The following is a 24647-nucleotide window of genomic DNA, read 5'->3' as shown; positions in this document are numbered from 1 at the left end:
GTCAGCTGCACGTAGGGATGGGAAAAGGAAGTTTGAGAGGAGCTGCTGAAACACTGGTGGCTCCTGCAGAAATCTTCCCCCAAACAGGGAAATCAGAGAACGTGGAAAGGAGGGAATTTCAGGAATGCTGCTCCAGAATGGGCTGATGGCTCCAAGGGGTCTCAGGAAAAAAGAGAGAACCTCAAAAACGCTGTTCCAGAAAGGGCTGATGGCTCCAAGGGGTCTCAGGAAAAAAGAGAGAACCTCAAAAACGCTGTTCCAGAAAGGGCTGATGGCTCCAAGGGGTCTCAGGAGCATGGGAATGAGAGAGAACTTCACAAATGCTGCTCTAGAAAGGGCTGATGGCTCCAGAGGGTCTCAGAAAGAGGGAAACAAGAGACAACATCAGGAATGCTCCTCCAGAAAGGGCTGATGGATACAAGGAGTCTCAGGAAAGAAGAGAATTTCAGAAATGCTCCTTCAGGAAGGGTTGATGGACCCAAAGAGTCTCAGGAAAGAAGAGAATTTCAGAAATGCTGCTCCAGGAAGGGCTGATGGACCCAAAGAGTCTCAGGAAAGAAGAGAATTTCAGAAATGCTCCTTCAGGAAGGGCTGATGGACCCAAAGAGTCTCAGGAAAGAAGAGAATTTCAGAAATGCTGCTCCAGGAAGGGTTGATGCCCCCAAGGGGTCCCCTGAGCTCAGCTCCAGGAAAAAAAAAAACATAAAATCAACCAGAGGAACCTGGAATTCCAAGGTTCTTGGTTCTCCCAGGCTCACCTGGTGCATGAGCACCTTTGTTTTCACCCACTGCCCAACATCTGGAGCACAGGGGGGTGCCTGTGTTGCCTTCACATCTGGCACAGCTGTGCTGGAAGTGAGTGCAATAATTCACACGCACGTGTTGGGGCACGTTTCTTTTCCAGGAAATCACGGGACAAAGCCAAAAGGAATTCTACACAAATGAAGTGAAAAAAAAAAAACAGAGGAGAAGGAAGGATTTTGTGCTTGGGAGGAAAATGCAGCGCCGAGGTTGGAGAGGCAAAAAGAAGACGAGGCACTGAGGGGGAGGAACTGAACTCAGACAGGAATAAACTCCCTGGATTTGGCCGTTCCTCACTTGCAGCCCTGCTTCTCTCCCACCACATTCGCTCAGCATGGGATTACCAGCAGAAAACCAAGGAGGAGAAACTGGATCCCAGGGGGAATGACAAGGGAAGGCTCAAGGAGTGGGAGGCACTGGGGCAATGTGACAGCTGATGCAACTTTCCTAAAATAAACCCAAAAAGGCTCGGAGCATTTTGTGATCTGAAGCCCACGACACCAGGAGAACGCAGCAACAGCAGCACAATTCCCAATGAAAATCCCAATCCCTGCCCCCCATACCAAACACACCATGGATGCAAAAGATCTGGAGAGCCTCGTTATTAAAGCAACCATCTCCACCCTAAAAGTGAATTTCCCACCTCAATTTTCCAATGAGGAACATCTCCCGAAGCTCCAGAACACCCCAGGCAGTCTCTGTCAGAGGCACATTTTGGGGTGTTCTGGGTGCTCACTCTGACAGGTTTTGGGGTGTGAGGCTCCGAGCAGGTGCCACACACCAGGGACAATCAGCAGCAATTCCCAACAGCCTCAGCACCGGGAATTCCCAGCTCCCAGCTCCCGACACAAAGCCCACCATCAGGCCCTGGAAGGACTTGAGCTGCCCTGGGGGATTTTCTTCTTTTCCATGGATTTAGAGGGAGGAATTGCACTGATCCTGCCAGATCTCCCAGGGACAAAGAGAAGGGAAGACAAGAAGAAGTCCGGGGGTGAGGATGCCAGAGAAGCCCAGAGAGGACTGGGTGGTAGGGACCTCAAAGATCCTCTTGTTCCCACTGGATCAGGGGCATTCCACAGGCTGGGGACAGGGCAGGATCACAGCTGGATGGCCCAAAGGAGAGCAGGGCATCTCCAGCTGTGCTTCCCATTCCACCTCCCAGCCTTGGAGACCCCACACTGATCCCACCCCGCTCCTTCCCCCTCCTGCTCCCTGCTCAGGATTTTATTTCTCACCTCTCGAGGCAATCTGGGCCCAAGGTCCCCTGGCAGAGCCGTGGGAGCAGCTGAAAGAGCTGTAAAATGTGTGATTTTATTAATCTGTCTCAAACAGCTCCCTTGGAATTCTTCCTGCAGGATTCACATCCAGCAGGTTGGGGAGCAAAGGAAACCCAGCTCAGGATTCCCCAGGCTGTGGGATCAATGAGAAGGCACTTAAAGCAGGCTGGCTCATTAAAAAAAAAAAACAAAAAACAACCCAAAAAATCCATTTTTAAAGCTGGGAGGGTGAATGGTAATGCAGGTTTTTGTAAGAGCAGGTCAAGTCAAGGTTACTTGAAGTGCTGAGTTAATGGGCTCATCAATATCATCACTGGGCACCATTCCGTAGCTTGGAATCACACAGGAATTATCCTCATGATGAAATTGAATTTTGTTTATTTGTGCCCAGCCCTGGCCATGACTAAAAGTACTCAGAATGCTCGGAAAATGAAATATTTGAAATATTCAGCTGCGAGAGGCTTCAAGAGAATTGGCTGCAAGTCTCTCTGCCCTATTACCAATAATTAAAATCCGTTTTTTTTCATAGGCAGAAGGGGGAAAAAGGGGTTTGGACTCTCTTTTCCTGCTGAATCACATCATGATGGTTAAAGATGAGATAGGAGCATCAGGTTTTTTTTCCCCCTACGGGCAAAAATTATTGAGAACTGACTCATCTGAATTTAATTACCGGGCCAGCTCGGAGAGATGAAATTCCAAACAAGACTTCTTTGCAATTCCACTTGTGGGACTGCAAAGTTTCCTTCAGGAATGCGAAATGAGATGCCCTGGAATGGGCTGGGGCTGGCTCGTGTGGATGTGAAATTTGGGGATGTGAAATTTGGGGATGTGAAATTCAGGGGATGTGAAATTCAGGGGATGTGAAATTTGGGGGATGTGAAATTTGGGGGATGTGAAATTCATCATTTTTCCCTCCAACGAGCCCCAAAGTGACACCTGTAAAACTTAAACCAGGCTTTAATCTCAATTTTAAGGACTGTGTGTGCACTACAGGCTCAGCTCAAAGCCAGGCTTACATTCCACACAACTGGCATTTTAAAAGTTTTTTTCCCTGCTGTATTTACGAGGAGTTTATTAATTTTATTAATTTTTTTTTTTTCCAGCAGGTTCCCTCTGCCAGGCTTTGTTTTTTTTTTTACATGACAAGACACAGCTCTGCTCTGGCAACACCTCCAGGCTGAATAATGTTTTTTAACCAGCTCCATCCATCTTCCCAGCCAGCACAGCTGAGTGCCTACGAACCAACAGTGCCCTAAAATATTAATGCATTCTAATAAAACCAGCTCAGGCTTTTTTTTTTTTTTTTCATCAAACAGCAACATCTAATTTTCCAAGAGGACTTGGGAACAGTAAACAATTGGGACGTGGTAAATGGCAACTTCCCTCCCATCAATAGACCCTAAGCACTCCAATCCTGTTCCCTCAGAATTGCCAGCCAGGATAAATCACTCAAATAAATGGGATTTGCAACAGGATGCTCACAAATAATCACCATTTAACTCGCTGCTGATAATCCCAGGCAACACCTGATTGTTTCAAAAGCTTCGTTCTTCCCTTCCAGAGGGATGCTGGGTTTAAATCCAACTTCCAGGACCTTCCACTTGCTGCCAGTCAGGACCTTTAACCATTTGCTGAGTGCAGTTGATCACTGCCTCCTCTGCTATAAAACCAACAGGAGGAACACACCCAACTCCCTCTGCAGTTCCTTATTTCTCCTGCCTTCAGAGCACTGGGGTAGCTCCTGAATATTGGAAATATTGGCCTTTATCCCAAATAAAAGCAATATTCCTGAGAGCATTTTCCAGGCAACCCCTGGGATGAGAGAGGGGTTGGGATCCTGTCTCCTGTCCCAGGGACGAGTGGATCTGGTGAAACATTTCCAGAAATTCATCAACAGCAATGGGTTTAGCAATCATCAGAACATTCAGCCAAACCAAGGTTTGTGTGTGGCAGGGTTTGAGGGGTTCTCAGAGGCTGGGTGATTTCGTTTGGGATTTTTTCTTTTTTTTTTAGTATTTCTTCTTCTACCCAGCCACACCACAGACTCTCACTGCAGACAGCAGGACTCGAAGTAGCCAATGCTCACTGCAGAGTTTGCCAAGCAAATCCCAAGTTTCAGACGGAAACCACAGGGAATAACTGGGAATTTCCCCTCCTTCAGGCCCAAAATGCTCACTCTGACCACCCTGTGAAGTCTGGCTCTGCCCACAAAGCCCACGAGCATCCTACAAGGAATGAACACCAGCAGGAACCTACCAGAGCGAGGATCCCTCCGTGCCAGCAACTTCCAGAACATCGTATCCGTCCTCCAGCTGAAAATCCATGAAAACCAGGGCAATGGTGTCCCCAGGCTCGGCCAGGATGGTCCAGGTGCAGTCTGCATTGTTGCCATACTCCAGGGGGAAGTGAGGGCTGGAGATGATCCCGCTCTGGCCCCGCAGGGTCCCTCCGCAGGCGTCGTCGGCTGCAACAAAGGCGAGGGGTGAGCCCTGGAGTGCCAAAGGTGCAGCCCAAAGTCAGGGCCAAGCCCCGCTGCTTTGGGCAGGGAGGGCCACTGCCCACTCTTAAGGATGGAGATGATGCCTCAGGTTTCAGCTTTTCTATTTTTCACATTCTGTGCTGCTTTAGTGGGTGGGTCTGGGCTTCGTATTAAGGGGTGGTGAGCTCTCTGCACAGAGCAGGGAGAGAAAACAATTCCTGCTCCAGCTGGGCACCAAGGACAAATGATCCAAACCTCAGGCCCAGGAGCACAAACAGCGTGGGCTGGAGAGAGAAAAACAAGGATGGGACTGCATGGGCTGGAGCTGGAATTGGACAATGAACTCTAATCACAAATGGAGCAGAACTGATCAAAGTGAGAGATCCCATGAGCTGTTGTGCATTTTGTGACCATTTTGGGTCCATTTTGGGTTCATTTTGTGACCATTTTGGTGCAGCCCTGGCTGGGCTCTTGTGCTGCCCAAGGTGCATCCATGGAGGAGATCCTTTGAATAAATCCCTGCTTCATTCTTTAACTCTGTCCAGCCCCTGTCCTAGCTCAGCCTTCGCAAGGCATCCAAGATGTGGAGGGATACAGAATCAGCTGCAGGCACAGCTCCATCAGAGCAGCTGAAAATCACATTTTGTGCTGCCCCTGGATCCTCCTCCTCCTCCCTGGAGCAGCTCAGGTGCCACCAGCCCCAGTGCTGGACTCCAGACTGCAAGGGCAGCGCTGAAATCAAACACGAGTTTGGCACTTCAGGATGGAAATGCAAAGCTGGGCTTTTCCTCCAGCTGGAGAGGGGATCTCAGAAGTGGAAATGATGCCAACCCTCAGCTCCAGCACCAGCTGGGGTCAGGATTAATCCCTTCCTCCCTGGGTTTTCCTCCACAAATGCTGAACGAAGCTGGGCAAGGAGAAGATTCCAGGAAATGCTGTCAGAGCAGAGGGAACTGCCCTATCCAGGCAGGGAATTCCCTTTTCTCCTACCAAGGTGCTGCTTTGCCCATTCTCCAGGTGGAATTTCAGGGATTTTCACCTTTTAGAGGGTCCAGAGGAGGGCCAGGAATGGGGAAGGGGCAGGAGGGGCAGCTGAGGGCACTTGGGGTGTTCAGCTGGAGAGGAGGCTGAGGGCAGAGCTCAGAGGGGCTGCAGCTCCTCCTGATGGAATATTAGGATGGATTTAGGGCAAAGTTCTTCCCTCAGAGGGTGCTGGGGCTCTGCCCAGGCTCCCCAGGGAATGGGAACATTCCCAGGGCTGCCAGAGCTCCAGGGGAGTTTGGACAGCACTCTCAAGATGGGATTTTGGGGTGTCTGTGCAGGGCCAGGAGCTGGAATCAGTGATCCTTCCTCCCTTCATTCTGTGAGTATTTTCACATCCAGTTAAACCCCAAAAATATTAAAAAAAAAAAAAAAAAAAACATTATAAAAGCGACAAAGACCATCCTAATTTAAAGAAAAGCATCATAACTGATCACAAAAACCACCAGGGATGAGCAGCCCCCCCTCAAGTCACTCTGAGCCCCTCCTCACACTCCCTAAACGCAGGGAAATGCCCCCCCAAAAAAAAACCCCACTGAGAGGCACAACACACCTCTGTGCCACGAAACCCATCCAAGGGAGCATTAAAAACACCCCAAGCAACCAATATTTGCTCACTTGAAACCCCAGCTCCAGGGCCCAGGGGCTGATTGATTGCACAGGCAGAGTCAATAAAAGGAATCAATAGGAGATGCTCTGCTGAAGCACACAAGGAATCCAGGGGAAGAGACTTCAAGAGCAGCAGCAAATGTTTTTGGTAGAACAACACAGATATTTGTGTATTTACAGACGACTCCCCAGCCCCCGTGGGAGCACAATTAGCAAGGCACTCTCTGGACTGATACAGGAATTTTGAAGTTTTTTTTTTTTTTTGAAGTTGAATGGTTGTTTTTTTAACCCTTTCAAACAAAGCCCCACACTCCACCCCAAACATCTAATTTCCAGGGGGGGGTCTCGTTACCTCTGCAGAATTTTGAAGTTTTTTTTTTTTTTTTTTGAAGTTGAATGGTTGTTTTTTTAACCCTTTCAAACAAAGCCCCACACTCCACCCCAAACATCTCATTTCCAGGGGGGGTCTCATTACCTCTGCAGAATTTTGAAGTTTTTTTTTATTTTTTTTTTAAGTTGAATGGTTGTTTTTTTAACCCTTTCAAACAAAGCCCCACACTCCACCCCAAACATCTCATTTCCAGGGGGGGGTCTCATTACCTCTGCAGAATTTTGAAGTTTTTTTTTTTTTTTTTTTTGAAGTTGAATGGTTGTTTTTTTAACCCTTTCAAACGAAGCCCCACACTCCACCCCAAACATCTCCCCAAACCCCATTTCCAGGGGGATCTCCTTACCTCTGTGGAATTTAGAATTTTTTTTGTTTTTTTGTTGGTTTTTTTTTGAAGTTGAAGGTTTGTTTTTTTAACCCTTTCAAACCAAACCCCACACTCCACCCCAAACATCTCATTTCCAGGGGGGGGTCTCGTTACCTCTGCAGACGGGGAGAGGGAAATCCCAGGAGGCTCCGTGTCCCGAGCTGGCCTGGCAGGTGAGCAGGGCGTGGCCCTCCAGGAAGAATCCAGGGTTGCAGCTGTACCTGACCCTGTCCCCGATGCTGAAGGTGGTCCCTTGCTGGACCCCGTTCCGCAGCCGCCCCGGGTTCCCGCACGTGTGGCTGGGCAGGGCTGCAAGGGAAGCAGGGCGTGGTTAGGGACAGGGAATTGTCACAGGGCTGGGGTAAATTTTCAGGAAAAATACAATAATCGTCATTAAAAATGGAATAATCCACTTGAGGGAAGCAGGGCGTGGTTAGGGACAGGGAATTGTCACAGGGTAAATTGTCACCTGGGGTAAATCCTCAGGTCAAATGGAATAATCGTCATTAAAAACCATTTGAGGGAAGCAGGGCGTGGTTAGGGACAGGGAATGACAAAGGGCTGAGGGGAATCTTCAGGAAAAACACACTAATCATCATTAAAAACAGAATCATCCTTTTGAGGGAAGCAGGGCCTGGTTAGGGACAGGGAATTGTCACAGGGCTGAGGTGAATCCTGAGGAAAAATGGAATAATCGTCATTAAAATCAATTTGAGGGAAGCAGGGCCTGGTTAGGGACAGGGAATTGTCACAGGGCTGAGGTGAATCTTCAGGTAAAATGGAATAATCATCATTAAAAACTATTTGAGGGAAGCAGGGCCTGGTTAGGGACAAGGAATTGTCACAGGGCTGAGGTAAATCCTAAGGAAAATTTGAATAATCATCATTAAAAATAGAATAATCCACTTGAGGGAAGTAGGGCCTGGTTAGGGATAGGGAATTTTCACAGGGTTGAGGTAAATCCTAAGGAAAAACACAATAATCATCACTGAAAGCAGAATAATCCACTTGAGGGAAGCAGGGCCTGGTTAGGGACAGGGAATTGTCACAGGGCTGAGGTGAATCTTCAGGAAAAATTGAATAATCGTCATTAAAAACCATTTGAGGGAAGCAGGGCCTGGTTAGGGACAGGGAATTGTCACAGGGCTGAGGTAAATCCTAAGGAAAAACACAATAATCATCATTAAAAGCAGAATAATCCACTTGAGGGAAGCAGGGCCTGGTTAGGGACAGGGAATTGTCACAGGGCTGAGGTGAATTTTCAGGAAAAATCGAATAATTGCCATTAAAAACAATTTGAGGGAAGCAGGGCCTGGTTAGGGACAGGGAATGTCACAGGGCTGAGGTGAATCTTCAGGAAAAATGGAATAATTGCCATTAAAAACAATTTGAGGGAAGCAGGGCCTGGTTAGGGACAGGGAATTGTCACAGGGCTGAGGTGACTCTTCAGGAAAAATGGAATAATTGCCATTAAAAACTATTTGAGGGAAGCAGGGCATGGTTAGGGACAGGGAATTGTCACAGGGATGAGGTGAATCTTCAGGAAAGACACAATAATCATCATTAAAAACAGAATCATCCTTTTGAGGGAAGCAGGGCCTGGTTAGGGACAGGGAATTGTCACAGGGCTGAGGTAAATCCTAAGGAAAATTTGAATAATCATCATTAAAATGGAATAATCCACTTGAGGGAAGCAGGGCCTGGTTAGGGACAGGGAATTTTCACAGGGCTGAGGTAAATCCTAAGGAAAAACACAATAACCATCACTGAAAACAGAATAATCCACTTGAGGGAAGCAGGGCCTGGTTAGGGACAGGGAATTGTCACAGGGCTGAGGTGAATTTTCAGGAAAAATTGAATAATTGCCATTAAAAACAATTTGAGGGAAGCAGGGCCTGGTTAGGGACAGGGAATGTCACAGGGCTGAGGTGAATCTTCAGGAAAAATGGAATAATTGCCATTAAAAACAATTTGAGGGAAGCAGGGCCTGGTTAGGGACAGGGAATTGTCACAGGGCTGAGGTGACTCTTCAGGAAAAATGGAATAATTGCCATTAAAAACTATTTGAGGGAAGCAGGGCATGGTTAGGGACAGGGAATTGTCACAGGGATGAGGTGAATCTTCAGGAAAGACACAATAATCATCATTAAAAACAGAATCATCCTTTTGAGGGAAGCAGGGCCTGGTTAGGGACAGGGAATTGTCACAGGGCTGAGGTAAATCCTAAGGAAAATTTGAATAATCATCATTAAAATGGAATAATCCACTTGAGGGAAGCAGGGCCTGGTTAGGGACAGGGAATTGTCACAGGGCTGAGGTAAATCCTAAGGAAAATTTGAATAATCATCATTAAAATGGAATAATCCACTTGAGGGAAGCAGGGCCTGGTTAGGGACAGGGAATTGTCACAGATCCTCTCCCTCCTGACCAGTGTGAGCAATTTCTGAAGCACAGGGAGGAACTTAAGGATCAGGCTGTGGTGGGTCCTTGATCTTCTGGATAACCATGGAATGGTTGGGGTTGGGAAGGAATTTAAGGATCATCTCATTTCACCCCACTCCATGGGCAGGGACACCCTGGACACTTCCAAGGATCCAAGGGCAGCCACAACTTCTCTGGGAAATCCATCCCAGCCCTCACAGAGAGGGATTTCTTGCTAATTTCTAAACTCTCCCTCTCGATTTTATATAACTTGATTACATTTGGTTATTTAGCTTGAGTTGATTAAACCCAGAGCTCACATTTTTCAACAGGCCACAGTCCCTGCAATACAAGCAGGGTTGTTTTACACCTTAAATCCACCCAAAACCCAACAAAACCGATTGCCTGGCCAAAAAAACCAATGCTTCAGTTCACCAGGATTTATAATTCCCACTGTTTAATCCAGATTTCACACACTTGCATCAAACCAGACTCAAGCACAGCTGGGCCCAGCTCCACTTAAAGCAAAACAGAGCCCAGTAAAATCAGGGGAAATGTGGGATACTCCAACCTCAGATGGGAAAGCTGCAGCTGAAATGCCAATAAATCCTCAGGCAGTGCCTCTGCACAGCACTTCCAGGGAATTTAAATAAACCCCCAGGTTTCCACCAGCCACTCCAAAAGAGATCAGCTCCAATCACAGCTTTAGAGGCTGATAAAAACCCCAAACAAAGACAACCAGGCCTAAAAAACGACTTCATCAAACTGAGACCAGGCCCTTGTGCAGCATCGCCAGTGATGGTTCCTTTTCATTAGGGCTGGGAGAGCAGGGGAGGAAAATGAATTTGTCAGGGATGAATCCCCACCAGCAGAGCTTTGCTCTGCAGCCCTGCCCAGGGAAAGGGCGAGAGGAAAAGGAAAATGATGCCCTGGCACACGCAGAGAGGGATAAAACCCAGCCAGAGCTGGGGAAATGGGACATCAATCCCCAGTGCTGAGGGAAATCCTGCCCTGGGCGGCGCTTTGGGATGGGGAGTGCGACGTTCCTGTGGATCCCTGACACGAGGGGAAGGAAGGGTTAATCCCAAATGGACACAGGAGCAGTTCCCTGCTCCCAGAGAGATCACCTGGGTCCGTGGTGAGCCCAGGCCTGGGAATTCTGCAATGAACCATCACCTGGAATGGGATTTATGTTAATGCCATGTTCAGATCCACTCCTGAGCTGCTTCAGTCGGGTTTTGGGGTTTTTCTGCTGTGCCCACGAGCTCTGCTCACACAGAGAGTCCCCAAACCCAGTTTTGGGGTTTTTCTGCTGTGACTCTGAGCTCTGCTCACACAGAGTGTCCCCAAACCCAGTTTTGGGGTTTTTCTGCTGTGACTCTGAGCTCTGCTCACACAGATTATCCCCAAACCCAGTTTTGGGGTTTTTCTGCTGTGCCCACAAGCTCTGCTCACACAGAGTGTCCCCAAACCCAGTTTTGGGGTTTTTCTGCTGTGCCCACGAGCTCTGCTCACACAGAGTGTCCCCAAACACAGTTTTGGGGTTTTTCTGCTGTACCCACGAGCTCTGCTCACACAGAGTGTCCCCAAACCCAGTTTTGGGGTTTTTCTGCTGTGCCCACAAGCTCTGCTCACACAGAGTGTCCCCAAACCCAGTTTTGGGGTTTTTCTGCTGTGCCCACGAGCTCTGCTCACACAGAGTGTCCCCAGGTCCAATTTTAGGTTTTTTTCTGCTGCACCTGCAAGCTCTGGTCACACACAAGAGTGTCCCAAAGCTCAGTTTTTGGGGATTTTCAGGGAGGTTTCTGCTGTCCCTGTGAGATCTGGTCACACCTGGGTGTCCCCAAGCCCAGTTTTGGGGTTTCTCAGCCATGCCTCTGCTCTCTGGTCACACCTGGGTGTCCCCAAGCCCAGTTTTGGGGTTTCTCAGCCATGCCTCTGCTCTCTGGTCACACCTGGGTGTCCCCAAGCCCAGTTTTGGGGTTTCTCAGCCATGCCTCTGCTCTCTGGTCACACCTGGGTGTCCCCAAGCCCAGTTTTTGAGGCTCCAGCCCCTCCCTGCACACCACCAGGGGCAGATCCCAGCTCCTGACACCATTTCTTGCCCCCAGACCCATTATTTACACCCTCCCCCAAAGCCCCTGGAGCTGGGAGGTTCCACCTGGAGATTTTCCTGCCCAGGCAGGTTCTGGGAGCAGGGGCTGCTGTCAAATCCAAGCAGGTGGAAAAGCAGCCCAGAACTAACATTTCATTTTTTGTAATGATACTCAGACCCCCAGTTTAATTAAATTACCAATGCCACTTTTTTTTTTCTTTTTTAAATGAACCCATTCCTGCTTTTATGCTTCCATCCTTTAAAATTAATGAGTAGAACTCCGCTATAAATAAAAATCCATCATTTTTAAAAGTCAATCTCTACCACGAGCTGCTCTCTACTTAATGAACTGTGAAGAATCAGACAACCCTGACCTGCATGGGATCTTAAAATCAGACTTGAAAAACAGATCTCAGATTAAAATTCTGCTTCACTGAGCTGCCTGCAAGTTTCAGATCTTGTTCCAGGAGGGGAGGCACAGCAGCCCTGGGGGGAGCAGCATTAACTGCTCATAACCCCCCCACTGCCCTGGGTCGCTGCAGGGAGCCTGGATTGGGGTTTTTAAATCACCCAAGTGCAGGAGATCTTCAAATTCCTGCTGATGGAGAGAGAAAAAAAATGACTCTGGAGGGTCAAAATGACATCCAGAGCTGGTAGCAGGTGAGGGCTCACTCAAGGTGCCCAGGGAAACTCTGATTTCCCATCCCTGAAGTGCCCAAGGCCGGGTTGGAAAGGGCCTGGAGCAGCCTGGGACAGTGCAGGTGTCCCTGCCCATGGCAGGGCTGGGATCAGCTTTAGGTCCCCTCCCACCCAAACCAGTCTGGGATCCAACCAAGACCTGCAGAAATCTCCCTTCCCATGAGAGGGGAGGAGCAGAGCCCAAGGACACGGCACAGGAGCGCCACAGAACCCCCAGAATTCCCAAAATTCCAGCCTCCTTAGGGCTGGAAAAGGTCCCCAAAGTCCCCAGCTCCAACCCTCGGGCAAAGCCCGCCGTGGGCACCGCTGGAGCGTGTCCTCAGCCCCACTCGTGGCTCTGCTGACTGCGCTCCCAAGCCTCGTCCAGGGCTGGCCAACCCTTCCAGCCAGGACATCTCCCCTGATACCAATCCCAAAGGTGCCCTTGGGGCCATGTCCCTGTGTCACCTGTCACCTGGAGGAGAGTCTGGCACCTCCTGGCAGGGAGCGTGGAGAGGGACGAGGCTCTCCCCGAGCTTCATCTCCTCCTCAGCTGCTTCCAGAACCTTCTGCCCTCCCTGAGAATCCCACGGCGGACTGAGAGGGGTCCAAGGCTCTGGGGATGTCCCTGGAACCCCTGGCTGTCCCCAGGCCTTGGATCCCTGCTGAGTGACTCCCTGAGCTGCTGCTCCGTGGATTTGGGATTCTGCTCCAACACCTCTGAGCAGGGATCATGTTATATAATTATATATTTTTATATTATATTATATTATATTATATTATATTATATTATATTATATTATATTATATTACATTAGTATTTATATATAACATATATTATTACATATTATATAATATAGTATAATACACAGTGTATATTATATATTTATATATAGTTTATATATATGAATATATATTACATATATAGTTATATATATAAATAAATAGGCAAATAATATTTATATTATATTATATTATATTATATTATATTATATTATATTACATCATATTGTATTACATTATATTATATTACATTATATTATATTAGTATTTTATATAACATATAACAATACATATTATATAGTATAATATGATATAGTGTATATAATATATTAATATATCATTTATATATATCAATATATATAAGTATATATAGTTTTTATATATAAATAAATAAATAGATAAATATATATATATAAAATATGTAATATTATACTATATCCAGCCAGAGCCCTGATTGCTGCAGGGATTAACAGAACTGGATTATTTCATTATTTCCCTCAGATGTCACCCAGGACAATGCTATTAAATCTCTGGCTTCCCCATTTACCCATCCCACTGCAGATTAGCAGCAGGGCTTTTTTCCCCCACCTCACTAAAAGCTTTGTTCCCAACAATCAAGGGAATATTTCCCAGTGATTGGATGGAAATGAAGGCAGGCACGGAGCAGATTTGTGGGGATGAAGGGAAGGTCCCGTTACTCATTTTCTGCTCCTTGCCACGATGAATTCCGAGCACTTTGTTTCGTTTGTCTGCACCTGAGCAGCTGCCAAAGCCTGATCTGATTTTACGACAGGGGAAAGGCAATGGGATTATCCCGGCGCGGTGGCACCTCCAGTGTCACTGTCCCAGGGCTGGCTGGGCTCGGGACACCTCCCTGCCAAGGTGAGCCAGCAGAGGAGCCACTCTGGGGGTGCTGAACCAGCACGGACCCAGCAGAACCGGAGCAGAACCGGAGCAGAACCTCTGCAGAGCAGAACCACGACGGTGACAGTGGCCTGACGCACAAAGTGGCGCCTTCTCAGCAAGAAACTGGATGCCTCAGGTTTCAGCTTTTCTATTTTTCACATTCTGTGCTGCTTTAGTGGGTGGGTCTGGGCTTCGTATTATGGGATGGTGAGCTCTCTGCACAGAGCAGGGAGACAAAACAATTCCTGCTCCAGCTGGGGACCAAGGACAAATGATCCAAAGCTCAGGCCCAAGAGCACAAACAACGTGGGCTGTTGAAGGATGGGACTGCATGGGCTAAAGCTGGAATGGGACAATGAACTCCAAGATGCAAATGGAGCAGAACTTATAAAAGTGGGAGACCCTGTGACCAGTCATCCATTTTTTGTGACTATTTTGGTTCATCTTGGGTGCAGCCCTGGCTGGGGGCCTGTGCTGCCCAAGGTGGATCCATTTCAATAAATCCCTGCTTTATTCTTTAGCTCTGTCCAGTTTCTGTTCTAGGTCAGCCTTCACAGCATCAAAACCATCACATTGCAGGACATGGAAAACAATCAGGGATGAACCCACCAGACCTGGAGCTCTCCCACCTCCTGCAGCTTTCACTCATCCCTCAAAGCCACTCAGCCATCCACAAGGAACCTGGTGGGCACAAAGCAACCTCAGCCCAGCTGAACATCCTCCTGCTCCACATCTTTGCTTTTGTCCTTTTCTCTTCCAGTTTGGGCCCCTTTAGTCCCATCCTCTGGAACCTCACCAATTCCTGGGATTTGTGTCTCACCCTTCACTCTAGCTGGAGGTGTCCCTGCCCACTGGGGGTGGAACACAAAGAGCTTTTGAGCTCTTCTGTGAACCCCTCTGTGATCCTGAGATTTCACCCTGGGAGCACCACCCAGGATCCTCCTTCATCCACACTTTTATCCATTTCCTCCTGGGGCCAGACCTGTGAGTACCAGAGCAGATCTGAGTCCCACATTTCACAGGCTGAACTCGAAATGGGAACTGGAGATTTGAGGCATTTCCATCGCCCATTCCCTGAGCTGCTGCAGAGCTCCCAGAACTGCTGACCTGCACCTCAGCCCACCCTCTGATTCTCATTTTTTACCTCTTCTCCCTGCTCTTTTGAACTGTGAGCTGCTGCAGAGCTCCCAGAATTGCTGATCGACACCGGAATCTTCCTCCCATCCACCTTTAGTTCTCACATCCATTTCTTTCCACTCTTTTTAACCAGGCTGCTCCCTCATCCCAGGATGGCTCCACTGAGAGTTTTCAACATCAGGAGCTTTCACAACCTGGTGCTCGTCAAGCTGTGCCTCCTTGTTCCAGTTCATTCGAAATTAATTAGGAGTTTTTAAGTCATTAGATGTGACTCAACGCATCCTTGGCCACAGTCCCACCATCACAACGCATTCAGCCTAATTACATCAGCCTCTCCCAAGCCCCCAAAGCTCTCACTGTCAGCAGGGAAAGAAAAGAAAAGGAAAAAAAAAAAACATTAAAAATAAAGAGATGCTTCTCTCCTTGCTCACCATCAGCTCCTTGACCCGTTCCAGGGGCTTTCAAACCAAACCCAAATCCATCCTCACACCTCCATGAGGAGAAACCTTCTCCTACTCCAGTTCATCTCCAGCTCCATTTTCTGTTGATATTGCTGGGATGTGAAACAAGCCCGAGGTTTGGGGCGTGCAGCCCTGCTCTATTACCATATTTACATAGCTAAAAGCAGCTTTTTTTTATGGCTTGAATCACCCGGGCTGAGATTTCCACGCTATCATTGTTCTAACCTTGAAATCTTATCAAGGAGCACAACTTTGATGATACGAGGCTGTACAGCACATCTCTGCATTCCCCACTAATTTCCATCCCTAATAAAAGAGGAAGGAAGGCGAGGCAGGCAGCAATAATTCATAAATCCCACGGAACGGAGCACACAGAAATAACAAAATCATTGACCTCAAGCACTTGGCTCCGGCAGCGCTGCACACACGGCTCCAAATTAATCCCCACTCTGATTTTTAATTCTTTTTTTTAAACTTTCTTTGCATTTTCCTGCCTTTCCTGGACTTTTGTGGGGGTTGGAATTCAAGATATCCACAGGAATCAACAGGAGAGCCAGGGCAGGGAGATAATCTCCTAATGAGCCAGCCTGCACTGGATCCTACAAATTCAAGAGGAAAACCAGATTTTTTAAGGAGAATATCCCTAAGATTTCCATCACAATTCAAAAATTAAGTGGACACCCATGGAGGACGTGGAGAGTGGAGGAGAGATCCACACAGAGCCATTTCCTCTCACTCTGCATCCGTAACTTTTGGGCCAAGTACCTCAGGGATACTCCAGGACTGTCTGAGATATTTCAGCAGTGTTTTAGCACAATCTGCTTTAGTTCAGAAGAGTTTTAATCTTCACAAGAACTGTCCAGAGTGTGCTACAGCAAAGGAAATAAATGGGATCGTTTTCATTTCATTTTATCCTTTTTTATTTTTTTTTGGTCCCATGATTTGTTTCCAGTACAGCCAGAGATAAAACTAAATGGAAACTACATTTTTCCCCCTTCCAACATTTCTCTGCTCGCTAAAAACCAGCCAGAAAGTTACTTTTGGATAGCAGCAAGCCAAATGGTTCATCATCCATCTTGTTTGTGGGAGCAGCTCTGGGCCTTCTCGGGTGGGTTTATTTTTTATTTTTTTTCCTTTTTGCAAGCTCAGTTTCAATTTCCCTTTCTGGAATGTGCCTCGGCAACTTCTCAGCAACTTCAGTGCAACTTCCAAGGCTATCCCAGAGGCTGGCAGAGGAGCAGCTTGGGTTTGATTAAATCATCACCAGCTGCAGAAGCAGCAGCAGACGTGAGGCGCGAGAGCAGCGGGGTCAGGGGAAATTCGGGAACAAACGAGCCCACGAGTGGGGGATGTGGGCAGCAGCCTCAGCAGCTGGGCCTTCCTGCCACTCCTCAGTCACACTTTCAGATGAATCCAGCACTGGCTGAGCACGGCAGAGGAAGCCTTGGAGGAAGAATGTGGCGAACCCCGGATCCAGGGAAGAAATGCTGCTGTCTGCTCCAGAGCAGGAGGCTGAAGGACAGCTTTATTAAAACTATACTATATTCCATTAATATACTATTTAAAGAGATACTATCCCATTCTACACACTCACTTCTTACTCACCTCTCTAACCAACTCAAACTGTGACTCTGCTGAGAGCCCAGCACAGCTGGATCCCACTGGGCACTGAGCCCAAACAACCTTCACCAGAACCCAGCCCAGCAATCCCTGCAGGTGAACAATCTCCACACCACATTCCACATGGGGGAAACAAAGGGACAGAGATAAAGATTGTTTTCCCTTCTTCTCTCTGTGCTTCTGCTGAGAGGCAGAATTGTGTCTCTGTGTCCAGAGAGTGGGAGTGTCACAGAGCCTGGCTGGAATGAAGATCCAGATCCCAGGATCAGGGCGTGGTTTGGGTTGGGAGGGCACTTAAAGCTCATCCCACCCCACCCCTGCCGTGGGGACACCTCCCACTGCCCCAGGCTGCTCCCAGCCCCAATGTCCAGCCTGGCCTTGGACACTTCCAGGGATCCAGGGGCAGCCCCAGCTGCTCTGGGAATTCCATCCCAGCCCTCAGAAGGAGGAATTTTTCACCATTCTCTAATCCAACCCTCCCCTCTGGCAGTTTGAGACCATTCCCTCCATGCCCTTGTGGGAAATATGGAAATGTGGCCACAGGAACCCTGCAGAACAGCCTCACCCTGGCCCAACTCAGCCCCCAGAGCCTCAGCCAGCACCCCAGCCTCCCTGGGATGCAGCAGGATCCTCTTCAGGGATGTGTTTATCCCCCTGAACACGCTCCAGCCTCCAGTGCCACAACACTTGAGCAGGGCTTAATTGAAAGGAGGTGCTGAAGTGTTTTGCTGAGCAGGAATGGCTTTAAGTGTGTGTTTAAAGGCTCCACTGAGCTGGCATTTAACAGCTGCAGAGTGACTCCAAAACCTTTCCCCAGGGAGGAGGGTGGTTCTACGTTCCCTCCCTCCCTCCCCGAGCCCAGGTTTAACCATTCCCTGGTGCCAGGAAAATTCATCCACAAACACCAGAGGTTTGTGTCCAAAAGGGAGACAGACGAGTCCTGGAAATTTCCCGGAATAAAGGGAGAGGCCATGGAGAATTTCCCATGGGGTCTCTCACATTTTTAGAGGATGCAGCCTCCATTTTATCCCAATTTTCCCAGCTGCATTTCCCTTCTCTCTTTCCCCACTGGCTGAGGTACTTGAGAGGTTCAGACATCCCAAATCACCTAACACAGACCCCCTTCTAATGGGTACCCCCCTTTTTCTTTTCCTTGTGTCTCTTTTTTTCCCTCTAAATCCAGGGATTTAGCACAGTTTGAGTGAGTCCGTGTCAACAAGTGGAATTCTTATGGAATTTACGATCATTCCCATTGCTTCTTTCACCTCTCCATATGTGCACTTTTCTACCATCAGTCTGTTTGTAAAACAAAGACACCTCCTCACTGCTCTCAGTGGGAAGCACAGAAAGTGCAGCACCCAGAGCAAGCAGCAGCACCAGGAGAGCAGAGCAGGCACCAAACCGATGCCTGGAGTTCCAACTTTCGTATTTTCCAGATTCTGAGCTTCATGTAAAGCGTCAGCAAGTTCTCCTCACAGCTCAGCCACACAAAACAATCAACTTCCAGCCCCTGAACCAAGGACACCGTGGCAGCTTTGGGCCCAAAAAGTGCAAACAGCAGGGAATGGAGGAGAGCAACCTGGGAGGTTGGGGCTGCACCACCTGGAGCTGGAATTGGACAATGAACCCCAATATATAAATAAAACTTATAAAAGTGTAAAACTCCTGACTAGGGGTCCATCTTGGGTGTAGCCTCGGCCGGGCTCTTGGGAGAGAGGGGGAAACGTCCTTGTGGTGCTCAAGGTGTATCCTTTGAAGGATTTTTAATAAATCCCTGCTTTATTCCTTTAACTCTGTCCAGCCTCTGCTCCAGGGAGCCTCTCCAGGCACCAGAGCAGAGCAGAATGGAGCTGAGCTGCCAGGGCAGATCAGGGCTCTCCCTCCATCCTGCCCAGCAGGCCTGAAAGCTCCGTGTGGGACCAGCCTGAGATCCCCCTGCCCCGTCTGAACTGATCCCACACAGACACTGGGTGCCAGTGTTGGTCTGCTCTGCTCCTCGCTGGAGCCAGCCCTGGCCACGGAACACTCTTTGTTCTGGGGGAAAAAAGCCACTTCCAACTTTAGAGGCCACATTGTTCAGCTGCTCATTGATCTCCTCTGGCTGTTGGCTCCTCACCCAGGAGCGGGGGCTGCAGCCAGCTCCATCTGCTAAATAAATAAATAAAATATTGAATAAATAAATACTGCACCACAACACAGCATTCCTGGGCTTTCCAGCCCCCTCTGCAATGGGCAGGGCTGCAAGGGCAGGGCTGGGGACACAGCCAGTGTCCCTGGGTGTCCCTGGGTGTCCCTGGGTGTCCCCACAGCATCATGCACAGCTCAGTTCTCCCTCACTCCCAGCTTCCACAGAATTCACAGAATGATTAGGTTGGAAGAGACCTTCAAGACTGAGTCCAACCCAGCCCCAACACCTGAACTCAACCCTGGCACCCAGTGCCACATCCAGGGATGGTGACTGCACCACCTCCCAGGGCAGACCAAACACCCTGGGAATGCCCAGGGAACACAAATTCACAGAATTCACAGAATCACTGAGTTGAAAGAAACCTTCAAGATCGAGTCCAGCCCAGCCCCAACCCCTCAACTCAACCCTGGCCCCCAGTGCCACATCCAGGCTTGTTTTAAACACACCCAGGGATGGTGACTGCACCACCTCCCCGGGCAGATCATTCCAGAACTTTATCACTCTTTCTGTAAAAAAACTTTTTCCTAACATCCAACCTAAATTTCCCTTGATGCAGCTGAGGCTGTGACCTCTGGTTCTGTCAGCTCCTGGAGAAAGAGCCCAAGCCCAGCTGGCCACAGCCACCTTTTAGGAGCTGCAGAGAGTGCTGAGGTCACCCCTGAGTCCCCTTTTCTCCAGGCTGAGCACCCCCAGCTCTCTCAGTTGTTCCTCACAGGGTTTGTGTTCCCAGCCCCTCTCCAGCCTCACTGCCCCCTTTGGATGAGCTCAAACATCTCAAAGTCCTTCCCGAACCGAGGGGCTGGAAGCCTTTTGGAAGGGCAGGTGAGGATTTCACAGCACATTCCTGCTCTCCCTTCTTCCCAGGTGGGGAGACCGAGCCAGCTCAGCTCCAGCGAGGTTAAATTTGTGAATAATGCTCAGGGCTGGGGCCAGAACTCCCCAGAATTCACAGCTTCCACCTCCTTCAGCTCCTCCCAGACTCCATAAGGTCTGCCTCACACCCACAAACAAACAGGGATAAACTTGTTTGTCCTCATTTCCCAACTGCCTCGGGAATTCATCCCTTCTCGTTTAGCCCCTCTCACAGTTCATCTTTCTCTGCTCCTTCTTTGGGAAGCCTGGCTACCTAAAACCACCAAATGCTCAATATTTTGTAGAAAAGACTTCCCAAAACATCAACCTCCCAGAGCAGGAGGTGAAGCAGCGAGTGAGAGCACAGAAATCGCGGGAAGTGCCCTTGGGAAGAGGGAAAAATGAAACATGACACCACTGCCATCAGAATACGACACCAAAAGCCAAAGGAGGCTGAGCTGGCAGTGCAGCCACCTCCCATCAACACCCAGGAACCAAAGCCATCCCAAGGATGGTGCCACAAACAGCCCACAGAGCTGCCACAGCAATTTTGGTCACCAGCTGCCTCCAGCTCTACAGACTCATTACTAATTTGTGGTCGTAACTGATGAAAAATAAAAAAACCCAAACCTCCAGATGGTAATTTTATCCCCTTCACTGCAAACACAGCTCAAGTGATCCAATTATGTCATAAAAACACGCCCAGGGCTCAGCACAAGCAGCGTTTGGGAAGGGCTCAGCTCTTTTAGCTGCACGTGGGATCTCCCCAGTGCCTGAATCTATTCAGGGACAAGAATTTCTCCTGATTTCAGCAACCTTACACTCTGATTTCTGTGCCTCAGGTGGACAGATGCCCACTGGAAGTTACACACCCCAGCCTTGGTAGACTTGGTGTTTGGGGGGAGAAACTTAAAAAATGTGTATCCAACTACTAAGTTCCATGCAACATGCTTCCTGCAGGAGCCCTGCTCCAGGACTGCGAAGGCAAGAGCTTCAAAATTCTTTTCAAGCATCAAAATATAACTTTGGGCTTGATCTCACTCAACCAACCCGGCTCCCTTTGGGATTCAAGTGCTGGAAATACCAGAATATTCCTTCGGTGGGTGAGCTGCCACCAGGCATCCCAATTGCTACTTCAATCCCATTGCTAATTAAAAAAGGAACAGGCTCTGTGAGGGGCTCGGGCCTGCCCTGTCTTGTCTTCCATAATCTCAACCTCTTTGATGGAGAGTTAAAAGATAATTAGACAAGCTAAGATGGAGGCGGGCAGGGGCAGGGAAGAGAGGAAATGACCACAGGGCTAATAAAAGGAGGAAAAGCCAAAAATCCCATCATTTGAGGGCTCAGAGTGGACAGATCAGCAGTAGAAGGAAGCAGCTTCCCAGAGACCCCACAGAACCAACGGGATCTTGCAGATCCGTCAAGCAGAGATGCCCTGAAGAGGTGAGAATGACCCCTCCCGTGCCAGGGACATCTCCTGTTTTCATAAAGCTTTTTTAGCCTTCTGATAATGCTCACAATACTTGAGAGTCAGAGTTCCCACCCAGTTTCATGTGTAAACAGAATAGTTTGCATCTTTCTCTGTGGGTGGAGAGGAATGACTGATTGATCTCTGGACCGGTGTGGTTGGAGAGGTGGTAATTCCATCCTCCAACCCACGGTCACCTTTGGAATTCTATAAACACCAGATGTTTGTATAAAACTGGCTCTTTTTCTCTTTTGGACTTCCCAAGCTTCTGTGAACTCATTTTGTGCCCAGTAGTGACACGAAACTTTTACTCAAAACTCACCTCGTTCCCTCCTCTCTCCCTGCACAAGACACTGGGAAGCTTCCCTCAAAATCTGGGTGTTTATCCCAAAGCACTGATTTGGAATAAATGTTCCAAACAGCTCAAGGAGACCTTAAATACACCAGGAATTCATGCAGGGAGATGGTACAAATGAGGAAAAAAAAAATAATCTATATATCCATACTGCAAGGCATCTACTGTACAAACATTGTCATGGAAACAGGACTCGGATCTGCTTTAAAGGACACGGAACAAGTGGGAAGAGAAAGGGCTGGACTGAACCCCAAAAAACCCCAGATAAAAACCCTCACAACGGGCCTGAATCTTCTGCAGAGCCCAGAATCCCATAAAAATCGGAGTTTCAGGGGCCGGACAGGCTCAACACACCAACCTGACGCTTCTCCAAGCTCCCAAAACTTCCCCTTCCCACCTGATTTCTCCACAAAAAAAAAATAAAAAATAAAGATCAGAATATGCCTGCTCTGATCCCAGCCACTCAGCTTCCAAGGCTGGAGCCTGCCCCTGGAATTTCCAGGGGGAATTTCAGGGCTCCAATTGCTGCTCACACAAATTGCTCCAGGGCTTTGTTGTGCTCTGCTCCATTGCCCTTGCAGCAGAACATGGATTTTTTCTGTAAAATATCCAAATTCCAGCTGCTTTGGCTTGCTGAGGATCTGCTCATGCAGAATTACAAATGTAGAAGGAGGAATTTGACTTCCAGGAAGTTTTTTTTTTTTTTTTTTTCCTCCTGAATTCCTTCCTTAGCAGCCAGCAGCTCCTGAGGACACAAAATCCCATTATTGAAATGCTGGGAGATGGTTTGGGATAAAAACACCAGGACTTGGTTGGGAATTCCCATCCATACACAGTTAATGGGATTATTGTAGGGAGTAAATAAATAAATTTTTTCCTCCCATTTTGTGCACCTGGTTTAATTTTATAGGATGAGAGTTGGCATTGAGGAGCGGGGTAAAAACAGTATTTGTTATTCTAAGGCATTTTAAGTGAGGAAAAAAGATTCTTCTGGTTTAGTTTACAGTAACAAACCTAGAAATATTTATAAATATGTAACAAAATGTCTGGAATATGAACTCCAGGACAGTCTGGGACCTGGCTCTCTGTCCAGGACACTCTGAAAAAGCACAAATCCAGCAATTTCTGACACGGCCTGTGGAACAAACTGCTCCCATTCCTCTGGATAATTCTGGAATCACCTCTCTGTCAGTTCCATGAAGATTTTGGAGACTCCTGGGCTTCAAATCCTGTTTGTTCCCCTGACACTGAGCAGGGTTTATGTAATTTTTGATCTGAAAGGAGAACTCCACGCCAAGCTCCAGGTCCTGGTGAATCCAGGCTGGCTCCAACGCCCATCTCAGACATTCCTGAGCTCCAGCCAAGCCCTACACTAAAGGGATTAAACCTGCAGGAGGGGGAAATTCACAGAATTCAATGACACAGGAATGGGGGGAAAAAAAATTAATTCCAGCAGCAAAACCAACTCTGGAAAGGATGGAGGGGTTGGGAAGAGGCTGAAGCAGGAGATGTTCCCAAATCCAGGGAATAAATGGACATGGGTTTGCACAGGTGGGAAAAAAAACACCAGAATGAAGTAAAAATGGGGAGGGAAATGAAAGGAATATTCCTGCAGATTTTCTTCCTCCACAAGGCCAGGGCAAAACAATAAATTCATTTCACAGCTCACCATCATCACTTCACAACTCATTTTGTGAAATTCAAATTTATTCCACCAACAAGGAGATCAAACCTCCACACTCCCAGCTCCAGCAGGGCCCGGAGAAAAAAAAATCCAGCTAAATTTCAGATGCTCCACAGTAATAAATAAGTAATCTAAGGACAAATTCTTCCCAAAAACCATCAGGGAGGAATAAAAAGGGAAATCAGGGTTATTTGGAACCCGTTTTCCCAAGCTTTTTTTTTTTTTTTTTTTTTTTTTTTCCCCCCTCTTTCTTTCCCCTCAGCTTTTGTGCAAAGCTGCCAACAGGCAGCCGTGCCACGCTGCCCGCTGATGGGACAGCTGCCAAATGCCCACCCTCCATTCTCCACTGCTCCTTTCCTCCCGCTGCTTTTGGCTCCAGGACGGAGCTGGAAGGGAACGAGCTCAGCTTTTGTCCCCCCTCAGGCTGAAATGGGCGCCCAGCGCTGCAGGGCAGGCGCTGGGATCGCGCCAGTGGAATGGGATGGAAGGGGAATGTGGGGTGAGGAACCTGAGCCAGCAGGGGAGAAAGAGCTGGACGTACAGAAATGAATGGAATACATTCCCACAGGGAGCCCATACGCTTCTTTTATTGGCATATTTTATAGACATTTAATATATATTTGATATTGTAAATATATATTTAATATATCTTTAATATATATTCGATATATCTAATATATCTTTAATATATATTTGATATATATTCGATATATTTGAGATATATTTAATATGTATTTAATATATCTTTAATATATATTTGATATATATTTGATATATCTAAGATATCTTTAATATATATTTGATATATATAAGATATCTTGAATATATCTTTAATATATATTTGATATATAAAATATATCTTTAATATATCTTTAATATATCTTTAATATATATTCGATATATTTGATATATATTTAATATGTATTTAATATATATTTGATAGATTTCATATATATTTAATATCTATTTAATATATTTAATAACTATTTAATATATATTTAACATATTTAATATATCTTTAATATATATTTGATAGA

General features: G+C 47.5%; 1 protein-coding gene across 1 annotated transcript in view; it reads right to left on the bottom strand.

Moving 5' to 3' along the window:
• CSMD2 (CUB and Sushi multiple domains 2) overlaps window positions 1-24647 on the bottom strand; it is a 273933-nt gene that overhangs the window by 193520 nt on the left and 55766 nt on the right. Inside the window, exons 4-5 of the mRNA XM_053964332.1 lie at window positions 7077-7271; window positions 4335-4542 (exon numbers count right to left, since the gene is read on the bottom strand). Coding sequence (XP_053820307.1) covers window positions 4335-4542; window positions 7077-7271 — 403 coding nt within the window. The remainder of the gene's footprint in view (window positions 1-4334; window positions 4543-7076; window positions 7272-24647) is intronic.

This window comes from Vidua chalybeata, chromosome 25, assembly GCF_026979565.1.
Source record: "Vidua chalybeata isolate OUT-0048 chromosome 25, bVidCha1 merged haplotype, whole genome shotgun sequence".
NCBI lineage: Eukaryota > Metazoa > Chordata > Aves > Passeriformes > Viduidae > Vidua > Vidua chalybeata.
This window is presented reverse-complemented; position numbering and strand designations above follow the sequence as displayed.